General features: G+C 36.7%; 1 protein-coding gene across 3 annotated transcripts in view; it reads left to right on the forward strand.

Annotated features, from left to right (window-relative positions):
* GXYLT1 (glucoside xylosyltransferase 1) overlaps nt 1-12,978 on the forward strand; it is a 53,588-nt gene that overhangs the window by 14,399 nt on the left and 26,211 nt on the right. For all 3 annotated transcript variants that reach the window (XM_086713639.1, XM_025930599.2, XM_025930600.2), the window contains 2 exons: nt 7,815-7,986; nt 9,660-9,785. In XM_086713639.1, the coding sequence (XP_086569765.1) occupies nt 7,815-7,986; nt 9,660-9,785 (298 nt within the window). The remainder of the gene's footprint in view (nt 1-7,814; nt 7,987-9,659; nt 9,786-12,978) is intronic.

A 12,978-nucleotide genomic window follows, 5' to 3' on the forward strand; every position in this document is an offset into this window, starting at 1 on the left:
ATTTTATGATCTCTTAGGCTGCTTTTGCCACTGATTACAAATATCTTCCTAGTTTCATTTTTTATTTTAGTTATTTCCTTAAGTGATCTCCCCTCCCCTTTTTTTTTAAAATACCTCTAGGCCGAACGTGGGTCTTGAACTCACAACCCCAAGATCAAGAGTTGCATGTTCTACCTACTGAGCCAGCCAGACATCCCTAAGCAATCTCTTAATTTTAGTATTATTAAAGAATCTGTTTTATTGTACTAATTTTTTTGTGTCTTGAGCTTTTAAAATACTTAATTTTTATGGTGGAAATTGATTTTCAACTTATGGAATCCATGGTTACAAATGAATTTTGTTATTTGTATTACTTTGAGTGGGCCATGCTAGTTTTAGGAGCCATATTTGTACAGATTATTTAAAATTATATTTTAGCAATTAATACTTAAATTTCATGTTAAATTTTTAGATTTTTCTTTTTTATGCTATGTGTAAAACCCTGAGGATTTTTTGAAGCATTATATTTTGTTTCAAAAGTGATTATATATAATTCTTTAAAGTAGTTATTTATTGGGGCACCTGGGTGGCTCAGTTGGTTAAGCATCGGACTTCGGCCTAGGTCATGATCTCATGGTTCATGAGCCATGGTTCATGATCTCATGGTTCATGAGCCATGGTTCATGATCTCATGGTTCAGGCCTGCATCGGGCTCTGTGCTGACAGCTCAGAGCCTGGAGCCTGCTTCAGATTGTGTGTCTCCCTCTCTCTGCCCCTCCCCTGCTCATACTCTGTCTCTGTCTCTCAAAATTAAACATTAAAAAAAAAAGTTACTACTAGTATGATAATTCACTTTTTTTTTAATAGAAGAGAAACTTTTAAGCTATACATTAAGGAAATTGACATTAGTGTTTCTAAACAGTTTTCCATTTTGTTCAACTGCAAGTTTTTGTTTTTGTTTTTAATATTATTTTGAGAGAGAGAGAGAGAGAGAGAGAGAGAGCAGAGGAGGGGGAGAGAGAGAATCCCATGCAGGCTCCATGCTGTCATTGTGGAGCCTGATTCGGGGCTTGATCTCAACGAACCGAGAGATCATGTCCTGAACTGAAATCAAGAGTTGGACACTTAACTGACTGAGCCACCCAGGCACCCCTCAAGAGCAAGTTTTTAAAGATGCTTCATAGCAGTTACTTTTTACTTTGAGGAAATAGTTATCAGAAATTTAATTTATTTGACTTTACATACTTCATTGTAATGTTAATTCTTGGTATAAATATTATTATACATTGTTCCCTTTATAGGTTGGAAGAACAACCTTGAAAGCTTTTTGTGTTGTCCAAATTTAAAAAAAGAAAAAAAAATTATTATGGTTCTTTTCATAGCAGAAATGTTACTTAAAATAAGTCTACTCCCACGGTTTAGAAATCTGTTAACAGTGTTTGTATTAGAATTTATCATCTAAGATAGTGGTTTTCTTAAAATGTTTATTTATTTTTGAGAGAACGAGTTGGGGAGGGGCAGAGAGAGAGAAGGGGATAGAGGATCCTAAGTGGGCTCTATGCTGACAGCCTAATGCAGAATTCGAACTCACAAACCATGAGATCATGACCTCTGCTGAGGTCTGATGCTCAACCTACTGAGCCACCCAGATGCCCCACATGTTCTTTAAGTATTAACTTTTTTTTTCTGATTTCCCCTCTGAACTTTTTACTTCGATTAGTTTCAATTTTTTTTTAATATTTATTCATTTTTTGATAGAGACAGAGTGAGATCATGAGTGAGATAGAGACAGAGTGATAGGACCCTGAGATCATGACCTGAGCTAAAGTCAGATGCCCAACCCACTGAGCCACTGAGCCACTGAGCCACCCAGGTGCCCCGTACTTTGATTAGTTTCAAATCTACAGAGGTTATATTATAGTGAGCACACATATACTATTCACTAGGTATTTATCTATTAGTGACATTTTGCTACTTTCTTTTTTTGGCTGAATCATCTGAAAGATAGGTATAGTCATTAGGGTATACACCTGAATATTCAGCATGTATCACTCATGATAGAGACATTCTCCAATATAACCATAATAAAACTATCACTACCAGTTATTTAACTCTGGCAGAATATATATTCATTCATATTCATATTGCCTTATTTTTCTATCAGTGAACTTTATATCTCCCCCACTCCTAATTCAGGACCTAGTCAAGGATCATACACTACATTCAGCTGTGAGATCTGTTTAGTCTCCTTCCCTGTAGAAAAGTTCCCCAAGCTTTTTTTAGGGACCAGTGGGGGGATGGTCGTGGTATCTTTGATGACATAATATTCTTTGGTTTTGTAAAATGTTCCTTTATTTGGATTTCCTTTATTTGTCTTCCCATTATTAGATTCAGGATTTGGGTCAGGAATGCTGCATAGGAGATACTGTGTTTTTCTTTGGGCATGCTCTCAGAAAGCATCTGTAGTAAGTTTAATATTGGTTCAGTTTGATTAATTGGTTAAGGTGGTGGTGTCAGACTTCTACATGTATCTTTATCCCCTTTATAATGTTTGGGGATAATACCTTGATACTTTGTGGTTGTAGCATTCATTAATTCTTGTTCAAATCATCTCTTACAGTGGGGATTGTAAAATAGTGATTTATGTAATTCTGTTTTTCCTTCTACATTTATTGGCTAGTATTTTTTAATAATTTTTTAAATGTTTATTGCGGGGGGGGGACTGGAAGGGGCAGAGAGAGAGGTAAACACAGAATCCAAAGCAGGCTCCAGGGTCTGAGCTGTCAGCACAGAGCCTGACATGGGGCTCGAACTCACCTACTACAAGATCATGACCTGAGCCAAAGTTGGACCCTTAACTGAATGAGCCACCCACGCACCCCTTAAAAATAATTTTTTAATGTTTATTTTGGCTAGTATTTGTTTTTAAAGAAAGGTTTCCCCCTCCCCCCTGACCCTTTTATTTAGTATCTTTTTAGACTCAGATATATTTTTTAATGTGTTATTATTCATTATTGTTATAATTCCTCTTGATGCTCAGGTTATGCCAGAGTTGGCCTTGAGAGCACTCAGATACTATCTTTGAATTGTCTGTAGAATTTCTTCTAATTATATATCTGTAGAAAAATACGTTGGACTTAAAAATGACCTTTTGGATAATACTTCTTTAAATCCACAGGGACTTTTCTTTTATTCAGTGTGATTAAAATGTAGCATATTTTTACAGACAGGATTATATCAATTCAAGAAACAAGTCATTTTGGGACCCAAATTATTTGAATGGCAGTTTCCCTATAACCTATTAGAAGGTTTTAGTTTTAGTTATCCCTTCCTCTAGTGTGGAAGCTTACTTTAGATTTTTTTGAGTTGCAATTATTTCCTGTTCTTGGGGTCTAGGGACAGGGCGGTAGACAATGACATCTTTAAAGTATGCTCTGTTTTGTTATTTTAGGTGTTAGAGTCTGTACTATATATAATGCTTTTGCTAAAAAGGGACACGTAAGAAAAAGCAAATGCAATGTAATGGACAATACTCCTTCCATAGAAATTGATGGAAGAAGTGCTGGCAGTATGTCTGAAATAAGCTTTGCTAAAATGCCTGGGAGGAGTCATCCCTGGTACTGATTTTAGAGGTGTTTTTTTTTATCTTGAAGAACATTTGACTTATTTTTCTTAAGAAGGTTTTATTATAGGGACGCCTGGGTGGCTCAGTCGGTTGAGTGTCTGACTTGATTTCAGCTCAGGTCATGATCTCACAGTACAGGAGTTCGAGCCTTGCATCGGGCTCTGCGCTGACAGTGGGAAGCCTGCTTAGGATTCTCTGTCTCCCCTCTCTATCTGCCCCTACTCTGCTCACTGTCTCTCTCTCTCTCTCTCAAAATAAATAAATAAAGTTAAAAAAAATTAAAAAAAAAAGGTTTTATTATACTTGTCTTTGTGTGTAGAGAATTCTCTACAAAGCAACACATGAATATTATGGCTTACTTTTAAAAATCTCTTGCCGTTTAGCTTTGAGGCGGGATCTGGTTATGACCAGTTAAGCAATCCAAGCCTGTTGGCAATTCTAAAATCTTTGTGTGGAGGCATTTATCTGGAAGATGAGATAATTTAGAGCTCTGTGAAATTGTTTTGTGTCTGTCTTGATTGCCTTGTCATTTACTTTTGTCCTTGTGGCTTCGACTGCTTTGAGATGAATGGGGTGCACATCACCTTTGCTATAGATAGACAAGGCATAGCGTTTCAGGGTTATAAACTGAGGGGCTCAACAGAGAAGAGGGAAACAGACACAGGCTGCTGCCAAGGGAGGAGGTACTACTTCTTTCCAATTGCTGTCAGCGGAAAAGAACAGAGCTTTAAAAAGACTCAAGCTATTGCTAACACCATATATGTGAAGGAAGTGGCATAGCACGTGGGTGGGGAAAGGATAAATTGTGGAAACTCTGCAACAAATGATGTTTGCACAGTTGGAGAGCCATGTGCAAAATTATGCAATTGTTCCCTACTTTAAGCTGTTCATAAAACTTAATTCCTGGTAGATTAATACAAATTTTAAAGACAAAGTATATACCTAATATGATATCTTAATTTAATGATAATGTTAACCTTGATGAAGAATGAAATATCACCATTGTTTCTGGTATAGTAAATAATGCTTCTTATGTGACTTCTTCATTTAATACCATTAACAAAGTGGTGTAAAAATATTTAACTTTATGAGTTTTCTGGGGGAGGTTTCTTTTTCTTAAAAACAGTTTTTTTAGGGGTACAGGTGGCTCAGTCAGTCGAGTATCCAACTCTTGATTTCGGCTCACGTGTTCTCGTGGTTTGTGGGTTCAAGCTGTGCACCTCCACACTAACTGCGCAGGGCCTCCTTGGGATTGTCTCTCTCCTTTTCTTTCTGCCCTTCCCTGCTCACGTGTGCACATACCTACATGCTCTCTCTCTCAAAAAAGAAAACCACCAAAACACAGTTATATTTATTTTAATTTATTATTGTTTTTATTAAAGATTTTATTTTTAAATAATCTCTACACCCAATGTGGGGCTTGAACTCACAACCCTTGAGATCAAGAGTTGTATGTTCTACCTACTAAACCAGCCTGGTGGCCCAACAGTTTGTTTTAAAGAATCTCATTTATAGAATCATTGGCCCATTAGCTGGAACAAAGGGTGAATTACTAAGGTATTGAGGAGTTTATGTTTGAACCTTCCAGTAAAGGGATCAGGGAAGGAAATGATCCCTGTGTTTTCTAGAAGATATTTGGGCTCAAAAGCTTTTCAGCTCCTCTGCTGAAGGCTGCAAGTTGCCAGTTCTGACATATGTGAGAAATGTCCCATATAAGAGAAATGAATCCATTTTCAGGCCTTGGGAATCTGGTCAGTCCAGAAAAACATCATTTTCAACTGCTATCTTAATTATTTCCAGGCTCTTAGCAAACAGCCTTGTTAATAAGAAGGGGTAGATCCACAATAAAAGCAGGAGTACATTATATATATTCAGACTTAATTTTTTATCCTATTAATATAAAATAATTCCAAATGTTTAATGTTAAAACATTAAGATGTATGAATTTGATCTTGCCGTTTGTCATTTCGAGCCACACATCAGACTCTGTGCTGACAGCTCAGAGCCTGGAGCCTGCTTCAGATTCTGTGTCTCCCTCTCTTTCTGCTCATGCTCTGTCTCTCAAAAATAAGTAAATGTTAAAAAAAAATTTTTTAAAAAGATGTATGAATTTGACACTCAGATATGTTTTACATAGTCAGTTTGCATTTCATGTTATTCCTTAGTATGATTTTCTGATTTCTGATATCCTGCTCAGTTGAAAGATTACCATGAGCAAGAACAAGATTTTCCTCAGAAAACACTTCTGTTTCACTTTTAGCACATGGACATGTGAACACTCAAGATTCCAAAGTCCTATGTTAAGGAATATCACTACAATTAATTTTGCTTGCAAATTTAAGAAAAATGATTAGTCACTCATTCTTGCTACTGCAGATCTCAGTAATGTATACATACAACTATTAACATTAAACAATATAATTGCTAATCCTTATACCTTTTACAGAAAGGATCTCAGCAAGAACTGAATTAAAGCCAGTTTTATGTTTTTAGTTCTAAATGTTTGCACTTTATGTTCCTTAATGTGTTATTAGTTTTGTTTTATGCTGTCTTTCATTCTTCCTTTAACTATCAGTTCCAAAATTATTATTTCATGCCATTATTACATTATTACATTATTACAGATGAGATCTGTATTTAATATTATAAATAGGTTATTTATTTAATGACAGTGCAGCCACACATAACTAATTCTGTCCGTTATATACTCGTGGATTAATATTAGTTCATTGTTTAGGTGCAAGAGTTTTGAAAGTTTCCTTGGGCCCAGTGTGGTTCAGTGCTGCTCTGTATTTGAAGTAGGGTCTGACACAGCCTAGGCCAATAACTTAGGTTTAGGGAATCTTTCCTTTCAAAATCACATACTGATGTTTAGCTAGTATGTTTTAGGCCATCTCAGAAATTTTTACCTGGTACTGAGTATTTGGAGAATGGGACTGAATGCCTATCAGTGAAAAAAGTTATATGAAGGAAATGTAATTAGCATGGTTGAAGATTGAATATAAATATATACGGATGAATTTATGTTTGGGTTTGCTTCAAAATGATCTGTTGGTTAGTGGAAGGGGATGTGGGGGGTACTTTAGATGACATAATAACATTTGAATGGGTAATTGTTGGAGTTAGGAGATGGTTGCATGAGGATTTATTCTCTCTATTAAAATATGTTTTTGAGATTTTTTTAAGTGTTTTTTTTTTGTTTTTGTTTTTTTTTTAATTTTAGAGAGAGAATGCAAGTTGGGGAGAGGGGTAAAGGTGGGGAGGGAGAGAATCCCAAACAGGCTCCACACTCAGCACAGTGTGGAACGTTGGGCTTGATCCCACAACCCTGAGATCATGACCTGAGCTGAAATTAACAGTCTGATGCTTTAACTGACTGAGCCAGCCAGGTGTCCTGAGATTTTTTTTTTAATTAAAATGCTAAAAAATAATTGAATGGAAGACCTTCAATCAATGATGCTCCTTTTGTCAATTGGCAGGTTCCTTGAGAGAATTAAGCCCTTAATGCAGCCAGTCTCAGTAATGAATTAACTTCTCTCCTGTGTATTTAGAATGGTGCTAGTTATGTACCAATCTTGGGAGAATTGAAAAGAGTGGTAATTTTTTTGTGTTTTGTGGTTCCTAGTGAGGAATATTTGCTGAGAAAGCCTGGTTGAGGATATAGAAATACATAATTGATTCAACATTGTACTGTTTTGTAATTTGACATTTCTTTGCTATTCAGTTATTTTTGTTTGTTTTTAAAGATTTTATTTTTAAGTAATATCTACACCCAGCGTGGGGCCTGAACTCACAACCTTGAGATCAAGAGTCACATGCTCTTCCGACTGAGCCAGCCAAGCACCCCATTTCTTTGCTTTTTATTTTTTTTATTTATTTATTTTTTTTCAACGTTTATTTATTTTTGGGACAGAGAGAGACAGAGCATGAACGGGGGAGGGGCAGAGAGAGAGGGAGACACAGAATCGGAAACAGGCTCCAGGCTCTGAGCCATCAGCCCAGAGCCTGATGTGGGGCTCGAACTCACGGACCGTAAGATCGTGACCTGGCTGAAGTCGGACGCTTAACCGACTGCACCACCCAGGCGCCCCTCTTTGCTTTTTAAATAGAAATTTTAAACTTCAGTTTTTGAACATGGTCAGAATACCATGTTGTTACCATGTTACCCAGTACTAAAACAGTTGGAAAATGTGGTTTTCTTTTCTATTAGGTATAGTCTAAAAGTGCAGCCTGCTCAAAGAATGCACCTCGCTGTGGTTGCCTGTGGTGAAAGACTGGAAGAAACTATAACCATGTTGAAGTCAGCTATCATTTTCAGCATCAGACCGCTGCAGTTCCATATTTTTGCTGAAGATCAACTACATGATAGCTTTAAAGGCATAGTAAGTATTTGAGACTTTGTCAAGACTGTAGAGGTGAATATTCAATGTCACATTATAATAGAATGTTGTTGTATTCCTTCATTGAACAAAAATATTTATTCAATAACTAACTGCCCTCCTAGAGTGGGGCGGCCACTCCATCTAAGAATCCAGATGTAGGTGTAAGAGGAACGTTTGTTTTTGTTTTTTTTTTGTTGTTTTTTTTTTTAATTTTTTTTTTTCAACGTTTATTTATTTTTGGGACAGAGAGAGACAGAGCATGAACGGGGGAGGGGCAGAGAGAGAGGGAGACACAGAATCGGAAACAGGCTCCAGGCTCCGAGCCATCAGCCCAGAGCCTGACGCGGGGCTCGAACTCACGGACCGCGAGATCGTGACCTGGCTGAAGTCGGACGCTTAACCGACTGCGCCACCCAGGCGCCCCGGAACGTTTGTTTTTGAAAAGGAGGTTACTTCAAGTCCTTTGCAAAGCATGGAGGTTTTATTTCACCGGCTTTAGCTCCAAGATGATTTGACTGAAAAGTTCTGTGATTTAATTGTATTCCCATGTTTGGCTTGGGAGTATCTCAAACAGTGTGCACAAGGATTTTATTTCTGTTTTGAAGGGAGGGAGCTCTTGATTGACAATATAGAGGGAAGCGGCTTTTTGTTCTGATAAGAAAGTTCTTTATTTTGGTTTTATATTAGTTACAATCAGTGGCTATATTGGCAGAAAACTTAAACTAACAGTGGCTTAAACAAGACAGAAGTTTTTTTCTTTCTCACATATAAGTCGACAGTCTGTGGTATATGGTAACTCCATGTCTTCCGGGACTCTCTTCTGTCTTGTGGCTGAGCCATTTTGACATAAGGCTTCTACCTTATGGTCCCAGATGGCTACTCCAGCTTTGGCCCTCACACTCATTTTAACCAACACAAGGGAGAAAGGAGTGAAGAAGGCCAATCCCTTCGTACCCTCTTAAAATACTTTTCAGAAGTTGCATATGACATTCTTGCCAGTGTCTCATTGGTCTGAACTTAGTCATGTAACTATATTGTTACAGTTGTTTGTGAGGGTTAAAAGTATACTCTTTAGTCAGGGCAACCATATAACCTTAACAACAAAAAAATTATAACTGTACAAGGAGAGTAGAACAGATAGATATGGGTAAAGAACATATAAGAGAAAGAAAAGTCACCTGAAATGTCACCACCTTGTGTTCTTAGACAGTGGTAAAGATGATGATAATCATCTGAACCACCGAGGCACCTCGGACAGATATTTTCTAACCAGTTCATATTGGTCTGACTTTGAGTGTAAATATTTCCTATTATACATACTTGGGTATAAAATTAGGGCTTAATTTTTTTGAGTTTAATTTGTTTAGTGATTGATGGGATTTATATGTCAGATGAGGTAGATGAACAACTTGCAAGGCTTTCAGCTTTCTGATTTTGTGGTTGTTGTAACTTTCATTGTCCCTCTGATCTAGAATGTTACTAGGATTTTAATACTGTGAATAAAACAAATGGTGGAAAAGAAGAATCTGACTTTCTCTGAACTGTGTACAGGATTAACATATAATATCTTAATTTTTAGCTTTTCAAAATAATCTGTTGGTTTATGATTTTGCAGAGAAAATTGAAAGTGAAACAATCTAACCTGAGTTCTTATTTTTTTATATATTTTTTAGCTTGAGAGCTGGTCATTTCTGCAGACATTTAATTATTCATTATACCCAATAACTTTTCCAAGTGAGAATGCAGCGGAATGGAAAAAGCTGTTTAAACCGTGTGCTTCCCAGAGATTGTTCTTGCCAGTAAGTTTTTTCTCCGGTGTTTTGTTTTTCCTTCTAATTTTGCCTTTACAAACATGAGTTAATGAAGAGTTACATAGAAGTCAGTTAAAAAAACACAAACACATGTAGGTTTTCCCTTTTTACATTAGGAAAAAAACTTCCTGTAGAACAAATAAAAGCTACAAAAAAAACATCTGTTAAAAATGAAAAATGTAAGTAATTTCTGTTGAAATACTGTTTCTTACATTTTAATTTATTCAGGGGCTGTAGACTGTTTTTTTTTTTTAAGAAGGAAGGGAGGTCATCAGATCTTAATGGAGCCAGGCCTGTTGCAGACATGCACGGACAGTCTCCCCTTCTAGTTGCCCACTGCATTTATAATTTGGGAAGTGAAGTAGATTGCATCATTAAGTAGCCATTTCTTTCTTATACCAAGCCACATTACTCTTTCCTGATTATATTTTAATGCAGTTGGCAAGGTGTGTGTGTTTTTTTTTTTAATTATTTACAGTTTATTTATTTTGAGAGAGAGCAAGTGTGCACGAGGGAGAGTGGGGAAGGGGCAGAGAGAGGATTCCAAGCAGGCTGCATTGACAGTGTGGGTGGAACCCATCAACCATGAGATAATGACCTGAGCCGATACCAAGAGTCAGATGCTTAACCAGCTGAGCTACCCAGGCACCCCGACACAGACACAAATTTAAGGCATGTGAACTCAAGGGAAATGGGAACCATTTATTCAGTGGAGCGATTCTTTGGTGTTATTCTCTGGTGATAAACCCTGATCATTTTTTTAAACGTAAAAATATTCAGAAGCAAGATTACCTCTTTCTTTTGAGTTGATTTTATCCACAGTTTTAAAATTCACAGTAGTTGTTAGGACCATTATAATGTGTAAAATAGTTATGGTAGTAGAATATTGAACTTAAGAAGCTGACAAGATCCTGGAAAGTGATTGAATTATGGGGGAGGAAACTTTAGTTATTTGTTATTCTTAAGTGGAGTAAGGCAATTCTTAGTATACTAGGAATATAATTTATCAAATCCAAGTCATCAGTAAGATTTAAAGTTATAATTTTTAGCAGAGTCTGCCTAACCAGTAACTTTGTTGCCGTGCATAAAAAATTCAGATCCTAGGATCTTCCTCAGTCTCTGCTTCCATTATAAGAAGCACACAAATAAGGGATTAGATAGGGAAAAAGCATGAGCAGTTTTAGATATTTCTTGTAGACTTTAGAAGTTTCTGGGGTACCTGGGTGTTATAGTCAATTAAATGTCCGACTCTTGGCTTTGGTTCAGGTTGTGATCTCATAGTTAGTGAGTTCGAGCCCCACATCCGGCTCTGTGCTGACAGTGTGGAGCCTGCCTAGGATTCTCTCTCTGTTCTCTCTCTGTCCTCCCCCCTCTCCCAAATAAGTAAAGTATAAAAATAAAAAAGTTTAAGACAGAATTTTAATGTGGAATCATTGTAGTATCCCATTCATTTAGTTAATAAATTGAGTGCTTGTTTTCTGCCAAGAGTCTGTACAGAAGTGTTGGGTATATAGGAATGAATGGAACAGACTTGTTTTCCTAGAGCTTATTGTCCAATGTGGGAGGCAGGGGTTAAACAAATACAATATGGCATTAAATAAATGTGTTACTGAAAAAATAGTATGTGATGATAGAAGCCTAATATTATAACCATTTCTCTTCCATTTTGTTCTGCATTATTAACAAGTTAAATTGTTAATGTTGTGATATGAAATTTGCCAGATCATTTAGTGTTGTAATCTGGTTAAATTCCTAAATGGAATTTGAAACAGTAAATATATTTGAAACCTGTCAAATTGTCCTCATATTTCACTGTTACTTCTGCATCTTTTTAACTAGATTTAAGTAAATTGATGCTTTATTTTTCTAAGTTATAATTTTTTTCATGGAGCTTCTCTTCGTTTGATATAGATTGATGAAAACAACTAATGTAAGCTCTTCCAACTCCTGCCTCCTCCAAAAGGAACTATAGAAAAAATGCTGACATGGTTATTATTTAACCTTACGTCTGATCGCCAGTTAACAGTGGCTCTCAACAGTGATCAGTGTCTTCCAAGTCTGCTAACAATATAATAATTTGTAAACACACTTTGTTTCATGGCACAGAAGCAACATTGATATAAAAACAATTTCCTTCACTTTTCTGCATCCCAAAGAGAGACATACAGATATATACATACATACCCTGTAATTGGGATCTGTGAACAAGTGAATCTTCCCTACTCAGGCTCTGTAGTCAAACCATCAGATTTTTTACCACCTTGATATTAAACCAAGGAGAGAATGGGCTGATTGCAGCCTGGTAAGCTGCTCATTAAGGTGATGACTCAACCTTAGCAGCAGGAGGAGATAACAACTTTGAAAAGGAGCACAATGAGGATCAAACTCTTACTCTCTTTATATTCTTTTCTTTTTTTTTAATTTTTAAAATTTATTTATTTTGAGAGAGAAGAGAGAGAGTGCAAGTGGGGGAGGGGCAGAGAGAGAGAGAGAGAGAGAGAATACCAAGCAGGCTCCATGGTGTCAGCATACAGCCTGATAAGAGACTCAAACCCACAAACTGCAAAATGCTGACCTGAGCTGAAATCCAGAATCAGATAATGGCTTAACCAACTGAGCCACCAAAAGATTTAGGTAAATGTAATAATTGATTTGTACTAATATGCTGATGTATGCAATAAATTTAAATTTGTGAGAGTTGGATTCTAAACTTCTTGGGTAAGGCAGAAATAAAGTATTTTCCTTGAAAAATCCCTGTAGAAAACATATTTAACATCTCTCAGAAAGTAACAACGTAGCTAGTCTTTCTTTCAGGACAAGTTTTGTCTTCACCCTTGCTAAGTACATGCACATTTACTTTGATTTGTTGGAGATAGTTTGTAGCAGGATTCTCGCACAGAGAGTCGTGCACAGAGGCTTTTCTTTCCAGGAAGCAACTTTATTCATGCCGGCACTGCTCAGTTGGGTTCGTGCCCAAAGAACTGAGCCCGAATGCCACGTGGGGTAGTTTTTAAATGTATTTTCTACTTCTTTGTCTCCCATATATGGTAACACACACAACCATGCAGTCCGATTAAGTGATCTCATGTTACAAGGTCATGAAGGATGTTGTCATGTACACGTATAGTCAGGTTACCTTGAGTTTTTTTTTTTTTTTTTTCTTTCTTTCCTTAGGTAGGTA

The sequence above is a fragment of the Puma concolor genome, chromosome B4 (genome assembly GCF_028749965.1).
Source record: "Puma concolor isolate L17-30 chromosome B4, mPumCon1.1.hap2, whole genome shotgun sequence".
NCBI lineage: Eukaryota > Metazoa > Chordata > Mammalia > Carnivora > Felidae > Puma > Puma concolor.